Genomic DNA, 27,874 nt, shown 5'->3' with positions numbered 1-27,874 from the left:
AAATTTGAGTCATCTAAAAGTGTGGGGCTGTAGAGCAGTTGTAAGGCTCACTGAACCCAAAAGGAAAAACTTGGGTGAGAAAGGTATATATTGTATCTTCATTGGGTATGCTGAGCATTCCAAAGCATATAGATTCTATGTTATAGAATCTAATGACTCTGTGTCTATGAACATCGTTATAGAGTTAAGAGATGCTTTATTTGATAAAGAGATATTTACATCTATACCTAGACTAAGGGATGTGATTCAGAAATCTTCCAACAAGAACTCAACTCAAGTTGAAAATGTATTTGGAAGTACATTTTCTGTACCTGGACCGTCTGAACCTAGGAGAAGCACTAGAGCTAGAAAAGCTAAGTCTTTTGGATCTGATTTTCAACTTTATTTAGTTGAAGGAACAAGGGATGAGATTGTGTCTCAACATCAATATTGTTTTATTATTGAGGAGGATCCAAAGACTTTTAGTGAAGCTATGGTATCTAGGGATGTTGCTTTCTGGAAATAAGCAATCTAGGATGAGATTAATTCTATCATGCATAATAATACCTGGGTATTGACTGATTTACCTCCTGGATGTAAAGCATTAGGATGTAAATGGATCCTCAAAAGAAAGATGAAAGTGTATGGCACCATAGATAAGTACAAAGCCAGATTGGTTATCCAAGGCTTTAGGCAAAAAGAATGTATTGACTTTTTTGATACTTATGCTCCTATTGCTAGGATTTCAACTATAAGATTGTTGTTGGCTCTTGCAACTATACATAATCTTGTTATTCATAAAATGGATGTGAAAACTGCATTCTTGAATGGTGAATTGGATGAGGAGATTTACATGAAACAACCTGAAGGGTTTGTGATGCCTAGAAATGAAAACAAGGTGTGCAAGTTGAAGAAATCATTATATGGTCTGAAACAAGCACCAAAACAATGGAATCAAAAGTTTGATTATGTGGTATTGTCTAATGGGTTTGTACTAAACCAATCTGATAAGTGTGTATATAGAAAATTTGATACTACTGGTAAAAGAGTTATAATTTACCTATATGTAGATTATATGCTAATTTTTGGTACTAACCAAGATCAAGTTGATAAAACCAAGAAATTCTTGTCATCTAGCTTTGATATGAAAGACTTGGGGGAGGCTGAGGTGATTCTTGGTATAAGAATCAAACAAGGAAACAATGGAGTTTCAATTTCTCAATCTCATTATATTGAGAAGATATTGAAAAAAATTAACTTTGAAACTTGTTCTCCTATTAGCACTCCTATAGATCCTAATCTTAAGCTTCTACCTAATAAAGGAGCACCAGTGTCTCAGCTTGAATACTCAAGAGCTATTAGATGTCTTATGTATGCCATGATTAGTACTAGGCTAGATATAGCATATGCTATAGGAAAGCTTACTAGGTATACTAGCAATCCTAGTTCATATATCATTGACAAGCTTTAAATCGCGTATTCAAGTACTTGAAATGAACCATGGATTATGGTTTGACATACAATGGATTCCCTTCGGTTATAGAAGGTTATTCAGATGTCAGTTGGATTACCAATATGGAGGATCACTTCTCTACAAGTGGTTGGGTATTTCTTCTTCGAGGAGGTGCAATTTCTTGGGTATCTAAGAAACAGACTTGTATTACAAACTCAACAATGGAGTCTGAATTTGTAGCATTGGATGCAGCTGGTAAAGAAGCTATGTGGCTAAGGAATTTGATATATGAAATTCCATTATTTCCTAAATCGATATCTACCATTTCTATCAGGTGTGATATTGCTGCTACCTTGGCTAAGGCTTATAGTCAAGTGTATAATGGGAAGTCTAGACATTTAGGTGTTAGACATAGCATGATTCGTGATCTCATCATGAATGGTGTGATATCTGTGGAATTTGTGAGAACTCAGTTGAATTTAGCTGACCATCTAACCAAAGGGTTAGCTAGAGATCTTGTGCACAAGGTGGCTGTAGGGATGGGTTTAAAGTCCAGCTGAAATCTTTCATATTAAGATACCCAATTCCCATCTAAAATAACATTAGATGTTGAATTCAATGTGGAAAGCTTGATATCTAAAGATTGGAACACATAATTAACATCATCCCAATGTATTTGTTCAGAACTGCAAGTAAATGAGGTTGAAAGTTTATTTCTTAATAGTTCTTTTGAAAAATTGCATATGCAGATGCAAGAGTAATATGACTTCCTATATAAGCATGAAGTTTATCCGTTTCAAAAAAGCTAGGGACTTAGCTTTGATATGCTTATTGAAGGATAGGACACATGCTAGTAATATAGTGTCAAGTTAGAACATATAAGTATGTAAATTGTTGTGTATATTATCTTCATGTATTCACTGTGAATAGAAAGGGTTCAATCCTTAGTGACACCCTGATATTCGAATATTTGGAATGTGTAATATACTAATATGAAATTCAATCGTCACGACATTTCATTTATGCATCAGTTTGTTGTTTGTTATGACTTTGCTTTAAGTTAATCAAGATTGCACTTAAATGGGGAAGGATTGTTGGTGATTTGTATCACCAATATTATTTAAGTGTAATGGGATGAACTTGTTAACCAATGTAATCTTAATAAATATTGAACAAGTAAGGGTAGTGTGGAGTGCACACTTGTTTGAATTTATTCTGATTTGAATTGTTATGTGGTGGTTTTGTAACTGATATTTGTTAGTTTTCGTCATTTTCAAATATGGGTTATTTATCCCATTTTGTTGTCATTTCGAATATGGTACAAAGAAGATCATATCTCTCTTCATTCTCGTTCTAAATCGTTGAGTGTTATCCGATTGAATTTTCGATTGTACCATCGAAATATTTCAATCTGAAAGTGTATCACGACTCTCAGTGAATCTAATTTAATTCTTAAAAGTGGATTATAAATATATATCATTAATAATACCATAATAATTATGTTTAAAATTAGTTACTTAAATTTGAATTAATTAAAGTATTTATTAACATTGTTTTAAAATTAAATTAATTTAAATTGAATTTTTCTCATATCTAAAATTGACGTGATTAATTTTAAATTAAATTTTTATATTAACATTAAGATCATAATTATATGTTTATTTATTATTATATAAATTTTGTATAAGAAATGAATTCACTTTATAATACTATAATATTATATGTATTTCATCTATTTACTATGAAACTATAAAATTTTATCTAATATATAATATAAAGAATAAATAATAAATAAATAAATAAATAATATTATAAATAAATAAATAAATAAATAAATAAATAAAGAATATATTCCTTGACAAAATAAAAAAGTGATGGTGTGTGCGTAATTAGAGTACTTTTAGTTTGATTCATACAAAGAAGAGAAATAGACTCAACACATCGTTGTCAATGTTTTGAGTCAAACAACTTCATCTTCAAATTGTGAGAGTAATTGAAGTACTTTTAGTTTGATCCATACTAAAAAGAGAAATAAACTCGAGCCTAAAAAGCTTCAAAAATTGGTTTATATCCATTATAATATGAGGTTGAAGTTGAGACACATGCAAAGAAAAAGTACACAAGAATTAGAAATGGGTTTTAATCCGATTAATCTTGAAAATATTTTTGAAGAAGATGACCTACTAAATGCATGGATTGAAGAAAGATAGAATGCTACACTTGATAGTGAACAAAATTTCTCATGGTTGTCTGAGGAGTTACTTAATGAAACTGATGAAGAAACTTAAGGTGAAGATATGAACAGTTCACCCACTCCATCTAATGAGGAAAATGTTCAACTATCGATGTCAAGTTATGAAGATGATGATGATGATGACGATGATGATGGCGGTTGTGATGATCATGGTGGTGATAATGAAGGTACGTACCAACCAGAATATGGACACATTTATTCTAATGCTTTTCATGGAGATCAAGGTACGTCCAGATACCTTACGATGATAATTCAGGTTTGTATAGAACAAATGCATCACAAAATAAAATAGATGATGATAGAATTCGTAGGAGGATGGGAGAAAACTTATATGATTCATTTATAGGTTCATCATCATATAGTTCAGCTACAGATGATAATGAAATTAGTGAATCATCTCATAGTTCTCATTCTTACCAACCAAATTTATGTTATCCACCTTACCTTGAACAAAATCCAAGTTATGGATTTTTTTTGTCGTAATTTATCATACAACATGTTTCCTACAATGATGCATCTTATGATGCACATAATGTGACGTCTTCTTCACATGGAATAGGAATGAATCAAAATCAAGACAATGATGACTATGAAAATGTTTTATATCCGCCACGCCATTCATTTTGGTGGTGAATTGTAATATATATAATTTTTATATTTGTAGTTATGTATTTTTTTTCTTTCTAAGTTATGTAAAATGAACACTTTTTATGTTAAAATATAAAAAAAAAATTGATATGATTTTAGTGATATTGTTTATATATTATTCATTAACATTATAATTGTTAGTACCCATTATCCAGAATGATAGCACTTTTATGGTTTGTATTTGTTTTTAATAAATTATTATCTATGAAATTAATTTTTTTCAAAATAAAATATTAAAAGAGTATATTAATATTAGTATATTAAAAGATAACTGTAAAATATATAAATATAATATTTTAGACGTACTGTGATTTTTGAGGAAGAGATCACGCCCGCGACAACCGTAACACATTACAACTTGAACAACTCACGTTGGTAACAATGTTGTTGTTCAAAATGTAAGCAATTTGATATTGTTTAAGTGAGTTTAGAGTTTGAGTTCTTCAAAAAAACTCGTTAAGAGACCCACTCACCAAAACTAAGTGTGCAACACAAGTCGGCCCAAATTAGTTCGGACGAAGCCTTGAAACCAAGATGACAAAAAAAAGAACGAAATTGTATTGGTTTAACTTTTTTTTGTTAGCATTAATTTGTTAATTGATTTTGTACTAAACTATAAAACGTTTTAATTTTAGGCACTACAGTTTTTTGGTTATCACTAACGGTCAATCGTCATTTGTCACCTATCACCATTTGCAGTAAGATTAGTACTTAAACGTCTACATGACTCCACTTTCTTTTTTTTCAGATTCATTTTTCATAAAATCTACTCAAAATTGATAAAAATACATTTAAAGGCCCGACATAATAATACTCCAATCTCCTCCGATGATCGTTTGATGGACTAGTTTTTAGGTATGTTGTTCGTCTTATTGAAATAATATTTTCACATTTCAAAATTTTGAACAAACACTCTAAAATCCTTAAATTTAAGAAAATCATTAAATCCAAAAAATGATAAATTTTATTTTTAATTTTATGAATTTTAAAGAGATTTTTAAATTTAAATTACTAAAGTGATAGAAGACAATAAAATCATTGATTTCTAAGGAAGTTGCAAAATATATCATAAAACGACAATTTCTAATGACACAAAAAATAGATAATGAAAATGATGAACTGAAATAAAAAATTACTACCTTCGTCCCCATTAAATTCATCATTTATTTTTTTAAAGATAAAAATTTATTTTAAATATTTAAAAAAAAATAAAATTTATAAAATATATATTTCAAAATTACTTGATTGAATATTTTAAAATATTTTTTCATATTTTTATTAACAATAAATTTTAAATTTAAGTGAGAGAGACGGAGTAATTTTTTGTTTCAATATCAACATAATAATCATATCATCCAATTGTTAATGAATTAACAAATTGGTACCATAATTGAAACCCAAGCTAAAGTTCAATGTTATAATTAAAATCAAATAATAAAACTAATTTTATGTGCAGTAGTTTAGCATTATAATGATTTAGTTTTTGAAAGTGAAAAATTTGGGCAGATAATTTGTAAAATGGTTTTTCCTTTAAAGTGCAGCATTTGGTTAATTTGGTTTTGTGAAATAAGAAAGTTAAGGCCAAAACTTGATAATAACTAAACACTACCCCATGCCCATCCACCAGTGATTAATTGCATACAACGTAGAGTTGGTTTTGAGCATCATTCTCTTCAACTCGGGATACCTTCTTTTTTCAGCATGCATTTCAATCAATTTTGATTCATCAAATTGGACATGGATAAATCCCACATTTACTCAACTTTCAAGTTATTCCCATTCTACACAAGCGTATACTAGACCAGTACGTAACAAATACGAGTATTGTTTATTTTTTACACTAAACAAAGGATGGGAAAATACCAGTCAAACGGGTGTTCTATGAAACTTAGCTCGGTGTTTGTTTATTTCTGTGGCTACCCAGATCGGCGGCCGCTTGAGCTGCGTGGGTCAACATGCTGGAAACCCAGAGTGCTCCCTTGGCAAAATAGCTGCTATTGACTACAGCATTGCCTGCTGCTACAGCAGTTCTCCCCGTGAAACTTGCTGCCGTTAGCACTGCAGTCCCGCTAACTGATGCAACGGATTTGGTGATGTCCGAAACATGATACTTCTCATCCACTGATTTTACAGTTTCCATGCTAGTGTTGATTTTATCAGTGAGGCCAATTCTATTGCTAAGCTCAGCAACTTTGGCTGCTGCGGTAGCAGACACTTGATACGACTTGTCCAAGTCTTTGGCCTTGACAAGGGCATCTTTGCCCAAAACATACCCCTTGGCTAGCATTGTTTTGACAACAGTCACCGCTTCTCCGGGAGAAGAAACAAACGGTTGCATATAGGTAACCTGCAAAGATAATCGGCAACTCAAACTGCAAATAAATAGTGTTCTTTTTTATACAAAATCATCGACTTAAAGAAAAAACGTTTTCATGTCCCATGTTGCTCATCACTCTGACCAGAAAAACTAAGCCGAATCGTGCAAAACAACAAACAAGACTACCGCAGAGACCTCAATGATCCTAAACTCGAGGATAGTTAACGATTTCTTCAGCATGCCAAACATGCAATATTCATCTTGAATGATATAACCATCGTGACTCTAGGAGCAGATTAAGATAGTAGACTCGAAACTGAAATGATCTTACAGAACTTACTATTTATTCCTGTTTTCGACATTTATATTAGCTAGTATCATGTATCCCTCATTCTTAAAATTTAGTTTCCAGATAAATTAATGTCCGAAAAATTAAGATATACCATGGAAGATCTAAAGGCAACCAAGAGGGATGCCAAAATCACACACTCAAGTTGGAATCCCTTGCTGAGAGTCTGATCAGTGACAAGTGCTTACGGGATAGTAAAACCAATCAATCAACCTGATCTTATTAAAGAAATCGAAACATAACGTTGAGCTAGTATCCTCTTGAGTTTTCCATGAAGAACCATCCCAAGGATATGAATCACCGTCGTAGGAACCCCACCTTGATATGCATACAGACACTGATCAACAATTGTAGCTCCCTGACAAAAAAAATTTGGCAGCAATGAGATAAATAACAGCTATGAAAAATCGGGAAGGCAGGATGCACGATGTTCCGCCACTAAAGATCGAGATTAAGAGTCTATCTTAAATTATGTTCTATCTCAAAGAATGAGCCAGCCTCATTTCCATATAGTCTCCACACTAGTACTTACAAGCTCATCAAGAAATCAATTCAGCCACTTGAAAAGAAAAGTCATCCGTATTTCGGGAAACTAGACAGACAAGAGCTTTTTCCATAAGAAAGATGTTTGGAGGTACTTGAGCAATTTTATTAACATCCAAGAACTTATTTTCTAATACAAGATTCTAAACTGTGTATCTTACCGGTCATACAATTTCAAAGAGAAGCCTTTCAAGAATTACAAAGTTTAAATTGACCAACTTTTCTTTGGTGTTTTTTTTTTTTTTGTTTTGATCGAGTGATGCCAGTTCTCACCTTCTAGGATAAGTAACATGAAGCCGATGCGCCATATCTCATGCGAAGTTTCCTTAAATTAGTTGTGGCCTTACATGTAAACCTACTTTTTTAGGTTACACAAGCTGATACTCATACAGGCCGTATTAATACATCTTGATGCAACATGACGTTATGGTGGCATTCAAAATCAAAACAAAGATTCAGTGTAAGAACCATCCAGGTAGCTAAAACAACACAATTCCTTCTTTCTTTTAGAAAAGGAATGTAACATATTTCCCTCTTTCAAAGTACGAGTCAGAGCTTACACTGAGTAAGACGGCAGTTTCCAGTGCATAGGGATCTTTAAACGTCACATAAGCCGTACAAGCTTATTCCCCGCATCTGTTTAAGAAAGCAGATCCCATCATTACAGCACAAATTTCTTAGTAACAGAATCAACAAATCATAAAAATCATGTTTAAAAGAATGATCAAGAATAAGCTAATCTTCATCAGGTAATCACATCACTATACTAAGGCATACTAAGAAATGGTTACGTAAATTGAAAGAAAAGATAAGGTGATGCAGGAGCATCTACACGCTAACAGCTATGGCCTGATTTGATTCCCCATCATAAAGTTAAACATCTCGATTATTATAAACACTCATTAGGTTAAAAAATGTGGAATTATATTAATATATCTGAGCAGATTATCAATGAACAAACAAGAGATCATTTCAGACAAAAGACTTTGAGGTTTTTCACTTTTTTCTCCCCACAAAGAACCGGTAAATTTCAGACAAGAAATATGTCGAACTTGCACTAAATCGTACTGAGTATTGAATCATATTAGCTATCCAGATTCTGTTAATGAGATCAGAAATACCAAGTATCAAACAAGAAAGCATTTCAGACAAAAGAAGTATCGCTTTTGACTTTTTCCTAAAAGAGTTGACAAACAATAAGTAAAATTAAACAACTTGATCATAAAACCTTCCTTGATTCAAGAAACCTGTCACAAATTATGGGAATCATCACAGGAAGAAATTATACTAAAAAACATTGTTTTTCCACAAAAACCAATATCGAGAATACCAATTATCCAACAATAAATCATTTCAGACAAAACACTTTGTAGCTTTTGACTCTTTGCTTTTTCTCTCGAATAACCGGTGAACGATGAGTCCCAACAAATTTGCAAATGCACAATAAATATGCACAAAATCTTGAAAATACACCATTATGGAGAGTGATTTCTGACATTTATTCAGATGATCAGAATAGTGTAGCAAAATATCACCTGATGATTTCGACATGTTCAATTACACCACAGTACGCAAAAAAGTCACGGAGATCCTTCTCGGTAACTTTTGGAGATAAGCTTGTAATTTCAGCAGTGTAACCTCCAGGGTACATTGTCTTGAACTGAGATAGAGCAAGCCAAAACGAACCTATTCAAAGGTATTTAAATAAAGTTTTAGAAGTAAACATAAAAGGTAGCTTGATAATTCAGAAATCAACTTTGTTCATTCAAAAGTTTTATAAATCCGAAACCATTGCCGTTCCGAGGAAAACGACACTTCTTTTAGAGAGATGGGTAAGGGAAATTCAGAAAGAGATAATATAGGCATTGTCATGTCGGGGCATTGATTCTTTCATTCTTATTGGTCCCAACTACTAAGCTCTCATCGAACGTGGCCTAGGTATGCAATGAAAACCGAAAATTCATGGAATCTTCTAAAATCAAATGAAAAAAATACTAACAATGTTGCTGATTTTCTGGCATCGATTAGCCTTAATTCAACAGTAACACATTCAACTTCTCACTGTTAAAATGCCAAATCTATTTTACCAAGTGGAATAAAAAAAATCTGTAACCCCAAGCAAGGTGCCTTAATCTACTCCGAAATCTGCTTAAATGCAGCACAACATATCTCAGTTTGAAGTCAAAAGTAATAAAAGGGATGAGCTTTGGGGACAGGCATAGCCCATCTAATCCTCCAAAATGAAAATATGCATTGGCTTTCAATGTAAGCAAGTCAAACATTGTAAGCTTGAAGCAAGATAATCAAACTTTTTGGCTAAAGTGCAAAAGGAGGTTCAACTTACATTAAAGAATACCCAATATATATATATATATATATATATATATATATATATATATATATATATATAAGAATAAAAGAACTTATCATAGCTTATATCAACAATGGGGGGTCATTAATGAGTAAAAGAAGCAAACTTTGTCCACCAAATATCAATTAAAGGCCCTCAATTTCCAACTATCAGAAGCCTGGAACTATGATTAAGAATACATACTTGAATTTATTGAAAGCCCAGACAAAAGAGGAGCACCAACTTATTAAAACCGATCAAATAAGCTGAAAAGGAGAACTGGGTATCACTGAATTTGCATGGGAAAAGAAGGAAAACTGAAACAAAAATTGAAACTTTATGAAAAGTTATGATTTTTTTTTTTGCATACCTGTTGTTGATGATGATGATCAGAGGGTTAAGAAAGCTTAAGCATGATAAAGAGGGATGATAGAAGAGAATTAACCAACATAAACACTACCCGCTGGTCATCTTTCCACATGGCTACAAACTCCACTCTCATTGATCGATCGTGCATTTCAATAAATAGATTTGCTATTCTTTCTTGTTCTTTTTTTCTCTCCTTAAATAATGATTTTTTTCCTAAAAGGAAAACCTTATTTATGACTTTTTAAGTCAACGTGGCGTCAAAATTAAAATTATTGTACTTCTTGACCTTCTTCGCAAATTACATATCTATTATCAATGAGGTATTTAGAGTTGTCAGAAGCCTTTAGGTTACGTTTAGATCGTAAAATCTTATATTACTAGAAAGAATTTTTTTCGTAATTATATCCACATGTTTAGTTCACGAAATCTTACATTAACAGAAATATTTTTTTTTCAATAGTAGCATTTTTTTATTAAAATGATGGGAATGTCATTATCTTCAAATTCTTAGGTAATCTTACATTCTCACCACTTTGAACAAAAATACATTTAGACTAATGAATTCTTTTTATAATGATCTTTCTAAATTCTTATTTTTTATACTTTACTCAAAATTATAAAAAAAATAATATACAAATAGTTTGATTTTCTAAAATATTAATAATTTTGAGAATTTAAAATATTTTATATTTTTAATATTCAATATTTTACTATTTATAATTTTATGGGATAAAAAATTGTATTATTTTAAAAATGTAATTATTTAAAATAATATTTTACTACCATAATATTATTTTTATATTATATTATATTATATATAAATAAATATGATACTTATGAACATTATTTAAAAATATAAATATAAATTTAATATATTAATTATATTAATTATATATTAAATATAATTTCTCATTAAAAGTTAGATAGTATAACGATTAAAATATTTTTATGAATATTCATTCAAATATTTATAAATTAATATTAAAGTTTAACTTTAAAAAAAAATATCACAAGGATAATTTGGTAAAATATGTATCAAAGTAATCTTATATTCCTGCTAAACAAACCAAACAATGTAATACAATATTCACATAGTAATGTTACATTCCAGTAAAGTTATTCTCAAAGGTAATCTTACATTCCGTGAACCAAACACCCCCTTAGAGTATAAATCTTCTAGACAATTATAATCTCTTATATAATAACAGATAAGGATGAATGTCGATCGGATCGAGTTAAATTGAGTCGAATCGAGTGGAGTTTAAAAATTTTGAGTTATTCAAATTGATAAGTCTTATTTAAGTTTTCTCGAGTCAAGTCAAGCTATTTGAGTTTCTATTTAAATTTAATTATAAATATTTGTAATATTATAATACTATTTGATTTTAATTTAAACAATTTTCTATAACTATGTATATTTCTTTATATATATATATATATATATATATATATATATATACAAAGTCTAAATACTCAATGCAAACTTAAAATTAATCTACTAAATAACTAAAATTTTTGAGTTATTCAAATTACTATTTAAGTTCAATATTATAACTAAAATCAAATTTAATTTTTTTTTCAAGTCAAGTTTATGAAATTACAACTCGAAGCCATTTCGATTCAAGTTTTTTCTATTCGAGTCGAAAAGATCAATTTTTCAAATCGAGTCAAATTTCACTCACTCCTAACCATTGGTAGACCTACATTATCTTTCAATTGAATATACTATCTACTAATCAAATTTATTTAATCTATCAACTTACAAATAATCATTATGACTCTAGACCTGACAACATCGCCAAAGGTTAATATCTAAGTCACTATGCAATGTCGAAGAAAGAAATTTTCTCTCTCTAATCTCAGCTTCTCTCGTTGTTTATCTACTTTTTATTTTCTTCACAAAATCATTAGCAGTAACTCTTCAGGTAAAATATAAGAGGTCAACCGTCAAGAATCATCATGATCTATCTCATCTATCAATAATTTTTTTTTTTTGGATAATATCATCTATCAATAGTTGATATGATAAACATGTACTACTTTCTAAATAATTTTGAAACATTTAAGATCAAAATAATCAACTAAACTTGATAAAAATATCAAATTCAAGTATTGTATTATAAAAATAAAAAATTCATATACCAAATTGATTTTTTTATCAATATTTACCAAATAGGATTTAAAAACAATAACTACCTCGTAAAAAAATATAAATTCAAATATCAAATTATATATTTGATGTTATTTATCGTGCATTGTCAGTGGTAATATTTGTTTATAATTTTTTTCCTTTATAATTCTATTTTGTTTTTAGTGATTAATTTAAGTATATTGATAATTATAGAAGAAACGATGAAATATAATTTAATATACCCTAATTTCATATACTATCTAATAATTTGACTATATATATATTTTTATACAATGAAATTTAAGTGATTATTATTGTTTTAAAAAAAATTAAACAGAAAAGTTATTTTCTCTAAATGGCGCGTGAAGTCATTTCCTTTAAAGGAGCGTCAATGTCATCTCAATATTTAATTGATCAATTTATCAGATCGGATTTTTTAAAAAACAAATCGGATTCGGGTCGGGTTTTTTTTAATGCACTTCTCGGGTCGGATCGGGTTTAGGGTGAAAAAAATCCGAGCCCGAATCGACTCGAAAAATATATATAATTTTACCTATATATTTAGGGATAATTACAATATTACCTCTCTATATATAATTTTTTCCAATTAAGTCACTGTTTTTATTTAATAATTATTTCGGGTCGGATCGGGTCGTGTTTCTAAGTCATATATTCGGGTCGGGTCGAGTCACAGGTGGAGGACCCTTTCTTCTCGGATCGAGTTGGGTGACCCAAAAACCTGACCCGACGCGACCTATTACCATCCCTAACCTCAAATCCTACACTCCTCTCTATCCCCCCTAAACCCCAACCTTTATTATGTTTCATTTAAATATTTCTTAGGTCTAGGCATGTATATGGTTCGGTTTTTATAATTTTTTTAATAGTCGTTCGATTTTTGTTCATATTAACTTTGAAGTTTTTAGTTTTTATCAATGTTTTTAAAATCGGACCAGACGTTAAACCGGTGAAGGTACTGGTTCACTGGTTCAACTGGATTCAATCGCGGTTGAACCAATTTATATAAAATAATATTTTTTTTTTAAATCTTTTACATAATATTCAAAGCAATATTAATATATATATATATATAAATAAAACACTATTTTTAAATTCACAATATTAAAAGGTATAAAAATATCACAAATCATAACAAATATAAGTTAAATATCATAATATCAAGTGAAACAAAATGATTCAAATCAACTACAACATAATATTTAAGGTCAATACCTAATGAAATTCATCAACAACTAAATAAAAAAAGTACATAATTGATACAAGTATCAATCATCATAATATTCATTGAAATTGATTCCCTCAAATTCCAAAATATTGGGAAAAGCTTCTTCATTAGTTGAACTATCACCGCCATCACCACTTTGAACTTGAAAGTCCACAAAATCAAGATCTTCATCACCTAGCAATATGATAAATAAATACAAAGTTAAATTTAAATTCTCAAACAATACTTAACAATTAAAAGTAAAAGTATAAAACATATTAAATAATAAATATAATTATATAACTAAAATAAACAAGCAAAGATTAACCTTCATTGTTTTTTGATGATTGACTAACTGGAATTGCATTTTCATGATAAAGAAAATTATCAATCTCATCAATATCAAGCTCAGGAGGTGTTTCTTCTTCAGTTACCCAAAAATCAACATGATCAATAGATTCATAATCAATAGGATCATAACATGGCTTCTTGAGCAACCTAAAATTAAACATCACAATATCAAGAAAGAAGTTGATTAATGATTAATTGATTATGCTTAAAAGGACAAGGAAATGAAATAATATTTTAACATTATACCTATTCTTTAAATGCAAGTTATAAGTAACATAAACTAGATCATTTAGTCTTTGATGTTCTAGTCTATTTCTTCTCTTTGTATGGATGCGTTCAAAGACACTCCAATTTCTCTCACATCCAGAAGATGAAGAAGTTTGGCTAAGAAGGCGGATTGCCAACTTTTGCAAAATTGGAGCACTACCCCCAAACAACGCCTACCATTGATCTACAAGAAATAAATTTAATGATAAAAAATAAAAGTATAGAATACAAGTTATACATAACTATTTAAGCATAAAAAATATAAATTATAAACTAGAAAATATAAAGTAATATTTACCGGGTCGAATTGTCTTTGTTACGGTAAGAGCACTTTCTCGACCAAAGCTTCCTTGTAGTTCCCGGTACATATTCATCTCACTAATGCCTTTAGTTAAGTCATTACAAAAAGCTCTTTTTTCAAGTAAAGAAATGGCTGCACTCATGACTCTGTTCTTGCTACAAAATTTCTCATCATAGAAGAATGCATGATTTAAAAAGTAAGCTGCTGCATGAAGATTGAGTTTTAAATATTTATCCCATCGAGCCTTAATAATATCTGTGTAAGGCTTATACAAAGCTCTTCTATTTCTAAACATCTCCTTTATAGCATTTTTTGCCCTTTGCATGCCTTCATAAACATAACCAAGAGAAGGCTTTTCATCCCCATCTACAATTCTTAGTAATCGAATGATAGGAGCCACAAGTTTCGCTATCGACAAACAATCATTCCAAAACTTTTGATCCAAAACAATATCACTAACAATTTTTCCTGTTGTAGTCTTTGATAATTTATGGCTAGTGAAATGCTTGTCTACAACTAAAGCTTGCAAATCATGTTTGTGATCAAAACTATTTTTCAATGTAATAAAAGTAGTATCAAAACGAGTCACTCCTGGACGTACAATTTCTTTCCAACCTTCTCTTTTTCTCATCCAAGATAAGAATACCATGTGATTATAGACAAATATTATAATCTTGGAAGCCTTTGAGGCAAGGTCTGCAACATGAGGCATACTAGCAAAGTCCTTTAAAAGGAGATTCAAACAATGAGCGGCACAAGGAGACCAAAAAATGGTATCATATTTCTCTTGTATCAATTTACCAGCAACTACATAATTAGCTGCATTATCAGTCACTATATGGATAACATGTTCAGCTCCAACCTATTCAACCACTTCAGAAAACAAGCCGCATAATGTCTTAGCATCTTTTGTGACATCTGATGCATCAACAGATTTCACAAATACTACACCTATATTATAATAAATTAAAAAGTTTATCAAACATATATTAAGTATTCTTCATATGATAGTTAATAGCAAACTAAAAAAATAGTGAACTAATAAGTAATAACTATACTAAAGACTATTAAAATTTAACATAAATGATACCTGTAGGGCAATAAACTAGAAAGTTTATCAAAGTTCTTTGTCGTTGATCAGTCCATCCATCTGCCATAATTGTATATCCACTCTTAGCCCAATTTGCTCGATAACCTTCTACAAGTAAGCAACACTCTCTCTTGCAGTCTCCCAACAAGTTAACCCTTAATTCATGATAAAATGGGCCTTTAAAATCGGGACCAATAGCATTGATTGCATCTAAAGCAAGTTGAAAGTATGGTGATAGTGTTGCATGAAATAGAATGCAGACATCATAAAACCAATGAGGAATTGCCATCTTAGCTTTGTGAATTGCTTGCGTGCTTGATAATACACTTTTCAAACTTGGTTGTGATCCTGGAGTAGTGCTTGGAGCAAAATAATTATTAATTTCAACATTAGCTTTTCTTTTCAATGTGGCTTGCATCTTACTCTTCTTATCCATATTTGAGCTAGGTTGAACTTCTTGTGCTTCCTCTTCAATATTTTGACCACCATATGCTTCATTTAGGTTACCATCACCACTCTTACTTTTTCCTTTGATTACATCCAATAACTTAAGCATTTGGTTACGAACATCATGAGGAACGTTTTTGCAAGAACTTATATTACCTGGAACCCCCACAAGATGTTGCTTCATTCTATTTATGCCCCCTCCTTTACAAGGCTTATTACAATAAAGGCAAGTGTATACACAACTTTTTCCCTCTTTTTTAAATGAAATGTGATCCCACGCAGGATCACTTTTCCCACGAGTTGTACTTAAGGATTCTGTGGATTGTTTCTCAGATGGAATATCATTACTATTTTGAGAAGCATTATCTTGTACAACATTCACACTTGGTAGTTCCTACATGTAATAAACATAAACTGATTAGTGATTAATAATAAATAATTGAATAGTTGAGAAATTCATATGCAATTATAAATATAACGAGCAACAAAATTTGTCATAGAGTAACAATCTCACTAGCACCAATTTCAATACCCACTGTTAGAGTCATGGAGAAGCACTATAAAAAGCACCAGACCACTGACGCTCAAGAAGGAACAAAAACTTAAACAGGGATGCATAAATCAAATTTCACAGGTTCTACGAGATGGAGTTTTGAATATTTCTTCAGTTGAACACTTAAGAAAGCATGATCTAAAAGTGTAGCTCAGTGACCAACTAACAAATAATATATAAGTTGAACCAAAAACCATGACAATTGTGGAAATAGTCATTTCTGGATTTAATCTGATTAAATTCAATGCCTTTGTTCTACTAAGAAAGGATCCAACTCACAAAGCTTTTTCATACCATTAGTTTAGATAATATAAGAATTAAATTTAACTCACACAAACATAATTCCAATCGGAACTTCAAAACTCTAAGCATGTTCCAGTAGTCATTTAAATTTTAAACTTAATGTTAAATATATCAACTCACAGAACTCAGAAATGTTGACCAGGAAGGCAAACTCAAAGCCGCATGACAAAACAACAACATTAAACAATCAAATGGCTTTGATCTATAAAAAAATATAAAAAAAAAAACCAAGAGAAACAATCAACACGTGCCAAAATTCAAAATGCTTCCCTCCCCAGGTGACTCAATCCAGTTTACCGTCAAATCACAGAAGAAATGACTAAAAAAAACTTACAGACTTGTTTCAGCGATGAACCAAATCTACTGAATCAAGCAAACCCATAAAATTGATAAACTACAAACTCAAAGATTTAAATTCAATTAAAAGATGAATTAGAAATATAAAGAAATGGATAGCTTAAACATTACCATCTTACGAGAATAAGGAACTGGAGCACAATAAAACGCCGGTGAAAGAGTGGTGTTGAAGGGAACCAAAGTGGAAAAGCCAAAAAGGGATAGGGTTCACTGCTTAAACATTTCACGAAAGAAAAAGAAAAGCTGAAAATCGCTTAACCCTGCAAAATCAGAAAATAAATATGGGTTGAAAAAATATAAAACGACGACGTTTTGTTTAATTAAAAAAACACAAAACCGGTTGAACCGCCGGTTCACACCGGTTTTGCCGGTTATCAGCCGGTTCTACCGGTTCTTTACCGGTTCTATACACAACTGGTTTTGCATGCTGACCGGACCGGACAGGTAACCGGTTTCCGGCTCAACCGGTCGAACCGGCCGGTCCGGTTTTAATAACATTGGTTTTTTATATTATTTTGTTCTATAAATTCAATATTATTTGTTATATTAGTATTTTTCATAACTATTTCTTAAAATATTAATTTTATGGTCTTGAGTTTAAAATTAAAATTTATAAATTAGAGTTTTACATAAATTAATTTTAACAAAAATAATAAAATTATGTAAATTAAGTTTTACATAACTTATACATTAAATAATTTCTCATTTTTTATGTATGTATTGATTGATGTTAAATCCTTATATCTAAATTCTTAAGCCTGATATATAGAATTTAATACCTAAATGGGATTGGCTTGTCTCGTATATTATATAAGATGATTGATGCTTGGCCTACTTAATTACCAGCATTTTTCAATAAAAAAATACTGAAAGGAAGTGTTATAAATAAATGTTTCTAACTACCCTGATCAGACAAAATGAATTAAAGTTTAAAATACTAAAAGTGTTATATATGCATCGATATTTTAACTTTCTTTTTTTAAATTCAGGACAATTTATAGAATAATTACTTCATAGATTATTATTCATTGACTGAAGGTGGAAAACTATTTATAAGTGGGTTATATTGATACCAGCAATTTGTTTTATATAGTTATTAGGGTTTACGATTTAAATATTCGAATTCAAAATTTAAGAATTAGAGTTTAAAATTTGCGGATCAAAAAATTAAGTTCATTTAATTATGTCAAATAACATTTAGGGTATATTTTTTCACGGAAAATAGATTTTGAAAAATAAGTATCGTAAAAGGAATTACGTTTTTTCGAAAATATTTTCTATAATCATTTACGGTGTTTGGATGATATTGTGTAATCCATTTTCCAATGGTTGATAATTTTTTAAAATTCTTTATATAAAAATAAAATACAATAAATAATATATTTATTAACAAACAATAATCTTTTCAAATATTATATTAATTTATTTAATATTATTTATATCAATATTATTAAAATATTATATACAATTTTAAGTGAAAATATTAAAAATTTTATTTATTAAATAAAATTATTATAAATTATATTAATCGTTTATTAAATAAGAACAATATATTATTAGCTATAATTACTTGTTAAAATAAAATATTATTAAACCATTAAAAATAAAAATATATTGTATTTAAAAGTATATTTTAAATATTTAACAATTCAATAATATTATTTATGAATTAATAAAAAAATATATTATATATTATATAATAGAGTTATAACCATAAAAATATTATATTATATTAAAATTATGAATAAATAATTTAATAATATATTTTATTAAAATAATATAAAATATATTAACATGAATATATAAATAATATTTTGAGTGTGTGTTTTGAAGTGAAAAATTCGTAAAACATACAAAAAATCAACCATTAGTCATTTTCCTGAAAATGCAAAGAAATTCAATTGATTAAAAAAATGAATTACCCATCTTTTCCGCCAATCAAACACTGAAAAATGAGAAAAACCAATTATAGGAAAACAACTACCCTGTTTTGTAGAATCTAATTTTTAACACATATGTAGCAATAATTTATATTATTATTATAAATTATATGTAATATTTTGAAATATAGATCATGCCTAATGTATTATATTTTAATGCATAGCCCATAAATTGTCAATCTTTCCAATAAAATATTAAAAAAAGAAGTCTTCACATCTAAAATTAAAGACTCTTATTGACATGCATGTCCCACTTTCATTGATGTGTAATAACAAACTGGAATTGTTGCATGAGTTTCTTCATGCTAAGGTAAGCATGATTCATCAACCAATTATTCATAGATATTTCACTTGATTTAGACTATTATTTCTTATAATTACATTTGTTGATCCAGATTCATATAAACTCACTATTTGTTTTTTATTAACATGGGGTAAGTTAAGTATAAGACAATATCTGTTCAAATATAATTTTCAATCATTTTCACATTGAATGCACACCCATGATATTTCTGGTGCTCGAACCCGGGACCTCAAGGAATAACAACCATTATTTTATTATTGAAGTCACTTGGTTCGTGCATAAACTCACCATTTCGATAATATAAATCGAGTATAGTCGAATATACAATCAAAATCTCTGTCATTTCGGTTCAAATCATGTTTAGTTGTTACTAAAAGATGAACAAGCTTTCGGGACTATATAGTACACCATGCTCCTACTGACTAGACTTTGGCCGGGGTATTCTCATGGGTCAATTCTATGAATTCAATTTCTTCTTGGAACGCTTGTGATCAAAGTAAATTCGTTTTTGATTCACCTTTTCTATATTAGATTTATATTGTCGAAATCGAATTTTAATTCGGTTCATAATTGTTTTTAAGAAAAATAATGGAGGATCAAAATGTAACGCTTGTAACATTAGGGTAGTTAGGAAAAAGAAAACTTAATTAGCCTTCCATCAAATCATCACTAATGATGATTTTAGAGCAAATTAGCACACACTTGATCCCAACTTACCGACACAATCGACACAAAATATTCTTCTAATTTGCATCATATTAATTTCACGTGAATCAGTATAATTAATCATATTCTTCAAACAAAAAGAGTACGTAAAGATAAGAATTAAAAGAAGTAATATTATATTGGCATTAAATTAAAGGGCTTTGCTAGTGCAAGTCCTTTTATTATACATATTAGATTGCAAAACCTGGCCACATGGAGAAAGCATCTTCAACTATATAAAATAATATATAATATATATATTATATTTAAATTTGTTGGATCTAATGACCAAAGCCTAGTAAGATTGGTTTATGTTACATAATTAAACTCCTGATTATTGCAGCCTCGGCACTGTCAGCATCAATGACGGACAGCAACGAGAGCCGCTCACTTAGGTCGTCCACCTCCCTGTGCAAGTTTCTGATATAATTGCAAGTCTCTTGTAAAACCTTGGATGCCGATACCTGCGCCAACACACGTCAAATTTTATATGAGAATTATATTAAAATTTCAGGTTTTAGAATTATAAAATTTGATGGGATATAAATTAATCATCCACAGAAAATATAAAAATATATATAACTATATACAAATTAATTTTTAATGATATACATTGCACTACAACACCCATCGATTTATCCCTCGATACTTGTCTGGACCAGAATATGGGTATTTCAAGTCGAACCATTGTCGACAGAGTAGACCGTTATGTACATTATATTTTTGATAAAATCTGGAGTGAATATAAAATATTTGTTTAAAGAATTAACTATTCGACAATAATATTTATATTTATGTATTCGTGATATTCGAACCCAAAATCTAAAAAAAGATCGATATAATGAGCGGTTATGTGGCTAGGGTCAAAGCATGCAGTGTTGTAAGTCAATGAGGAGCTCAAACCTAAGAAAATGTGTGTTCCTTGATGTCCGGGGGTCAAGTCTTTAAAACTGTTTTTTCGAGGACTAGTATCATTATTTTAACTGAAATATACTATTCCCATGTGGCGCATGCACCAGGAAAATCCATCACCGTATAAAAGCAAATAATATTATACTTGAATATGCCGACAATACTTACCTTATCGGAACGCCTAACGCGAATCTCGGGGAGGAGCTGCCGTAACTTTGAGACCAGTTCAATGATCTGATCATCGGAAATCCTCGAAACTCCTGCACTAGACTGCCTCGACCTTCTGCTCGACATGTTCGGGAAAAAGAAACCACCGTAATAATGACCGGAAACCGAGACACTTTCTCGCCTAGGGTTTAGAAACACACAAGATATGCAAATGCACAAGGAAAATGGTTTTGGTTTGTCAAGAAAGCAATAGAGGAAGAAGTAGAAGTAGTTAGATGTAATATTAGAAGAATTGAAGAAAGTCATAAGAGAGATAAAGAGGTAAAGAGGACCACACCCATGGGGGATGTGAGAGAGAGATTACAATAACAAAGATAGTGATGTTGACGTGAAGAAGACAAGTGCATCGGAGAAAGCATAGTTGGTCTGAAAAGGGTTTGGATTTTAAGTAACTAAATATGTATTTGTATCGTGTGTGTTTTTGTAGGCGTGTTATCAATAGATTAATAAAATTTTAAACATATATTATCTCTCTATAAATATCTAAGATTATTTAAAACAAAATATAGCGTGTCTAAGATTATAGAATGGAGAGAAAAGAAAGGAGGGAAATAAGGGTTTGATGTTTATGTTCCCAAGTTGGGTTGATGGCAAGTGAGCTTTAAGAAATGTGTTGTTTTAGCTAACATTGTGGGCCTTCATGTGCATGTCTTGATACGCAATACCATGTGATCATCATCCTCTCCAACTACATCCTTCTTTTAATGTATTCCACAACCCCAAATCACCCTTTCACCCTTTCACCCTTTCACACTTCCATTCCCATTTTTCTCTTCCTTTCTTTTCCGTTTAAATATTAAATTCTCATCGACTGAATTTAATTTGATTGACATTATTATCGATATTATATATAGGACATGAGATCAAATATAATTTACTGTTAATACTTTTTGATTTATAAGTATAGAAATTTAGATAGTATTGATATTGTATTAAAAAAATATCAAACCTCTTTTATTTCCTTCTTCATCCTCCATAACACTTATCCTTCAAGCATATATTTAAATTCTGATTGCAAAAATACTTTTGATCGTCCTTTGTACAATCGTAAATAAAACGAGACGTATAGTAAGTTATTCTAAAACTCGGTCAATACTCGATTTGAATGGACTTGACTTGAGTTCAAACTCAACTCAAGTTCTTAACAAGCTAAAACGAGCTATTTGATACCCGACTTAAAAGGTTCGTAAATAACTCAAAAATATATCAATTTTTATTTTAAAATTTTAATTATTAATATTATTTATATTTATATCTCGTCTTAAAATATAATATAGGATTTATGTATTTAAGGTTCAAGTTCGAGCTTGAATTGAACTCAAACTTGAGCTTCAAATGAGCTAAGTTTGAGAATATTTCGAGTTTAAGTTTTTTTGAGCTCAATTCGAGCTTCAATTTGAGCTCGAACTTGAATCTTAAATACATAAAAACCTTATATTATATTTGTGAGTTAAAATATATTTATTTATGAATAATGAATTTTAATTAATCTAAGTCATTTATTTATTTAAATCTAATGGCTACAAACTGTTAGTTGATTTAGAGGGTTGAGACAATGAGGTTTGAATTTTGATATTGAAATTTTTATGATATCCGAGTAAAATTAATTGATTAATAGATTAAGTTGTTAATTAGTGATAATGAAATTTGTAATTACGGAAAGAAAGATGAAGGTTAATTGATGCTAAGGATGTGAACTAACACACATGATGATCACCTAACATTTTGCAATGGAATTGTTTTGTTTGATCCAAAAAACTGTTTGTTGTTTTTGGGAAAGATGTTTATAAATATAGTACGTATTATTTTTATAAGGTAATTAAAGAAAGAATGAAAATTTAGCAACCAAGCAAAATTCCAAGTCTATCCCTCAAATAATTATTAATTTTTTTTCTTCCTTTGTTTGGGACATAACTACGTGAGTGTTGGAAACCCTTGCTTTTTTTCATGTAAATTTCCAAACCCTCGATCACAGACTCTCTTCCTCTCCGGCACACACGACATGACACGTGGCATGTCTTAGCTTAGTACAATATATATATATATATGTCATATGATGCAATTGTTTTTCCCCCCTACAACAAGCATGCAAGGATCTAAAATTTCCATGATTTTGCCTGAGCATGGTCACGTGTCACTGCAAAGTAAATAAATAAATAATTAAAATTGCTTTGCCCCTTCTCCGATGGATCCACTTCTTAATTCTCACTTTCTCGTGATCTTATTGAGAGAGGTTAATATTTGGTCGAATCAAGTTGAGTCAAAAAATTTTAAGTTATTCAAATTGAAAGATTATATTTCATAACTCAAATTACTATTCAAAAATTATTTTTTTATGATTAATTGGGCTTAATTTCAATTCAAATAAATCCAACGATTAAATTATGAAATTCAGAATTCACAGGCCTCTAGGGTAACCCAAAAATACTAGTCAAAATTTAGGTGTTGTAGTATACAATTTGTTGAATAACCCCATAAAATATTTTTTTTAAACATTTTATCTCTAAAATTTAAATCATTACCCGTTTACCACAAACCATCAACTCCATTAAAACAAAATTAAGGACGGATCAAATACACTACATCACCCTTTTTATTTTCTTTATCTAAAATAAAAATAAATTAAAAAAAAAATGATTAATATCCCTAAAAACCTCTTTTCCCCACCCACCCCACCGTCAAACCCTCCATTTCCCAGGTCCCTCTGTACCCCAAAGCTCTTCCTCTTTAATTTTTTTTCTTTCCTTCCTCTCTTTGCCTTCCAAATCTCTCTCTCTGTAAAATCCTCTCTTTCTCACCCTCAAAGAATTCACATTCATTTTGCTTCTTACATTTAATATCACGAAATCCTCATCTCATTCCTTTCCTTTTATTCTCTTTCTCTCAGATCTCTCCATTTTTCCAAGTTTCTTCTTTTCTTCTGCTAGAACTATCCTTTCTAACATTCACTTCATCAAGCTCTTCATTTTTCCCCTCACTCACATTACCCATAAAACTCACCTAGAAGAGGGAGAGAGGAGGAAGGGAGAGGAAGGGTAAGGGGAAGCAATTGGGCTGACCCCATTTTTTAAGGTGAAATGTCGCCTTTTGATGGAAAGACATTGCCAGAGTTAGGCCGGGATTATGATAAACACGCTGAACAACTCCATGACTCACTGACATTTTTTTGTGTTCTTTGTCTTCCCCGAATCTCATAATTGAAATCCTAATTTTTGTTTTTTTGATTCTTCTACTGAATTTTGATTTGGGTTTTATTGAATCCAATGATTCTGTCATCTGTTTTAAAATGACTCTGAGTTCAGCTGTGGTCACCATTGAGAAGCCAAACAAGTTCTCCTTAGTGGAAATCAATGCTCAGACCTTAAAGCTCACAGAGTTTTCGCCTGTCTTTCATGGCTTCCAATGGCTTTCAAACCTTGGCTTCGTCGTCATGAAACACATCGTTTTCCGATGTGAGTGAAGAAGAGATCAAGAACAGAAGATTGTATATTCATCAAAGTATTCCTTTTTAAATATAACAACTTGAACCAGAATCAATGGAGATACTTATGACATTGAAGTGCCTCCACTCTGCCTATGGTTCTAGTTGAGATTCCAATGTTTAATGAAAAGATGAGGATTTTAGCCTTTCAAATTCAATCATTCTCAGTATTGATAAGTTTTGAAGTAATTTTTGGTGTTCTTTCCCCAGATATTTGCGCAATCAACTCGACTTAATTTTAAAATTAATGGAGTTGGAAGGTGATAGAACGGGGGGAGTCTGATTTTGAGATTGAGACGGGAAGAAGAATGTAGGGGGAAGAGGGGTATTTTGGTAAATTTCATTTATTTAATCCTTTATCATTATCTTTTACATTTACCTATTTTTTTTTCCAAACCAACTAAAGATTACATTCTATAAATTAAATACCTCTTATATATATAATTGTCAAAATACAAAATTGATTAACTAATAAATTTGATGATTTTATGGAAAATGTTATATATAAGGATTATATGATACTCTATCGACGAAAAAAATAATTTCACAAGCAGCGTTTAGATATGGTCAATATCCCTTTAAGTATATTTAAAAATCTATAAAAAAATAATAATAAAACATTTTAATCATCTTAACATTATTTGTAAAAGGGTAAACTATTGGAAAGGTCACTTACATTTCATATTTGTACAGTTTTCTCACCAGTTTCAAAAATTTCGACAACTTAAAAACTGCGATAAAGAGATATTATACGGTTGAAAAAGGTTGGGGTTTTAGGGCGAGTGGGAAGGGGAAGAATTCGACAGCTAACCTGTTGAAGAATAAGATGATAACTATGTATCGCTTGAGTCAATTTGGAAGCAATATAGGTGTGTGCATAATCTTGAAGTAGATGTATGATCGTCGACATATCAACACCACTCTTCAACTCACATTGCTTTTCTTTCGAATTAAAAATTATTGATATTAATATATTAATTGACTAATTAGGTCGAATTTTATAGAAATCTATTACAAGACGACTATGGTAACCCATTCTTCCTCTTGAATCGATGATCTTGTGTAGTAAATCACTTATAATTACCGAAACTTTGCTAAATGACCAATTAGGGGTGCTTATCGAGTGAGTCGGTCGCGAGTTGGATAGTGTTCGACTTGTGCTCATTAAAAAATTTGTTGCTCGACTCGACTCGTTGCTCGTTAAATTTTGACTCTCGTGCTCGTTAAAAAAACTTGTTGCTCGACTCATTGCTCGTTAAGCTTGATGCTTGTTAAGCTCACTGAAATTTTAATTAATTTTCTTAATTTAGGTAAAATCTACTAATACTATACAAAGCTTATAAAATAAATTAATAAACTTAACCAAAAATATTATCAAAAGAGTGTATGAAACAATTTCAATCTCCAAACTCCAAAGTAACAATCAACAATACATTAAATAATAAATATGGTTTGATTTTTGAGTGTAGTAAATACTAATTAATAATTTAGTATTTTTTTATTGTTTATTAGAAAATTAATAGATTAGTAATTTATCATCTTTTTTATTATCTATTAGTAAATTAATTTTTAATGAAATAATTTTTTAAGATAACTACAGAAAAAATATAAAAAAATTAATGAGATGTTCGCGAACTTATTGAGTCAAGTTGGACTTTGCTCGAATCAACTCGTTAATGTCTCAAATCAAGCTCGAGTTCAAGTCGAGTCATCCCGAGTAAAATTTTTATCGAGCTTTGATTGAGTCAAGTTCGAACTACTCACGAGATGCTCAATCATTAAGCATCCCTAGGTCCAACGCACATCACCTCTAATCGGCAAGGAAATTGACTTGCTGTGGCTTTAAGCCCAAGCATTTTCAGCCTGTTTTTTAATCAAATTATTCGTTGGATTCAATATAGAATGAATTTTGAACATGAAATATCAATTCTATTCGATATGAACTATCATATCAAATAATCAATTTATTTAAATTTAATTATAAAAATATTAATATATTTGGAAGACTAAAATGAGATTAAAATGATTATATATACATAGGTAGGTAGGCAAAAGGCCCTCTCATAATAAAAACAATTTAGTACTAGCCACGAACTTGATGAATAAGATCCCTAATAATAATACTTATTAACAAATTTAATAAAATTTATGCAAATTGAAGACGCCTATCTATAATGTCGGGCACTTTAAAATGCAAATAAAATTTTATATGTATTTTTATATTCATTTCCGATTAATGTTGGAAAGTTATGATAAATTGAAAACTTTGAGACATATTTTCTAAGAGTAAAGGTGAATAGTCGAATATAAATTTACTTATTCATATTCTTACTTCATGATATCTTTACAACAGTGTCTCATATGCTCAAACGATTGAGCGGTGAATAAAATTAATGCTCAAAAGGGTATATGTGAATTGTGTTGTGTAAAGAAATGTGAAAACTCATATCCCAAGGTGAGATAACAAGCATGTGTATGTTTATATACACCAACCCACTTATTAGTTATTGAATGACTTGGATTGAAATTGCCTTGTGTAGGTGAAGTGTCGTATTGATTATGGTTTAGGCGAAAAAGTAAAGAAAATTTGGGGATTTCAATTGAAAGAGTGAAGTAAAAATAAATGTAAAGATAAAGTAATTGTATGTACTTAAGTAAAACAACCTAACACCTTGCTTTTCCCAATTCCAATTGATCATCGAAGAGGATTTTACTTCATATATGTTGGTTACATTTTACAAGGTCTAACCTTGTACTTATCTTCGGTAAACCAACAATCCAAGCCACGACCATCGTCGCCAGCACCAATACAGTTTTAGCTTTGGAAAAGTCCGACTCATGTTATTTGTCTCAAATGAGAATCAAACTCGATCTCAATTTCTCTTTGTGGACATCTGCTAAATGTGTTCACAGAAAGTTGAACATACAAGCCGATCCTTCCTCCAACTTAAATTGAAATATCAATCAAACCAATGAGCACTTTTGAATTGAAAGTGTAGAGATTTTTAAAGGAAAAG

At 30.3% G+C, this 27,874-nt stretch overlaps 2 protein-coding genes and 1 pseudogene across 2 annotated transcripts; all 3 read right to left on the bottom strand.

Moving 5' to 3' along the window:
• Window positions 1-6,222: 6,222 nt before the first annotated feature.
• On the bottom strand, window positions 6,223-10,306 carry LOC120172025 (annotated as a pseudogene).
• Window positions 10,307-13,941: 3,635 nt separating this feature from the next.
• On the bottom strand, window positions 13,942-16,258 carry LOC120172051. Its single transcript, XM_039179627.1, has 5 exons — window positions 15,628-16,258; window positions 15,484-15,488; window positions 14,557-15,399; window positions 14,216-14,409; window positions 13,942-14,116 (listed from the first exon to the last, which is right to left on the bottom strand). The coding sequence occupies exons 1-5, from the start codon at window positions 16,256-16,258 to the stop codon at window positions 13,942-13,944; spliced, it is 1,848 nt and encodes a 615-aa protein (XP_039035558.1).
• Window positions 16,259-20,550: 4,292 nt separating this feature from the next.
• LOC120172004 (transcription factor PRE6-like) lies at window positions 20,551-21,709 on the bottom strand. The gene is made up of 2 exons (XM_039179589.1): window positions 21,317-21,709; window positions 20,551-20,700 (listed from the first exon to the last, which is right to left on the bottom strand). The coding sequence occupies exons 1-2, from the start codon at window positions 21,620-21,622 to the stop codon at window positions 20,551-20,553; spliced, it is 456 nt and encodes a 151-aa protein (XP_039035520.1). The 5' UTR covers window positions 21,623-21,709.
• Window positions 21,710-27,874: the final 6,165 nt, after the last annotated feature.

Source organism: Hibiscus syriacus, unplaced genomic scaffold (genome assembly GCF_006381635.1).
Source record: "Hibiscus syriacus cultivar Baekdansim isolate YM2019G1 unplaced genomic scaffold, ASM638163v2 tig00111841_pilon, whole genome shotgun sequence".
In the NCBI taxonomy this organism is placed as follows: Eukaryota; Viridiplantae; Streptophyta; class Magnoliopsida; order Malvales; family Malvaceae; genus Hibiscus; species Hibiscus syriacus.
The sequence above is the reverse complement of the archived record's forward strand: the minus strand, read 5'-3'. Positions and strand labels throughout refer to the sequence as shown.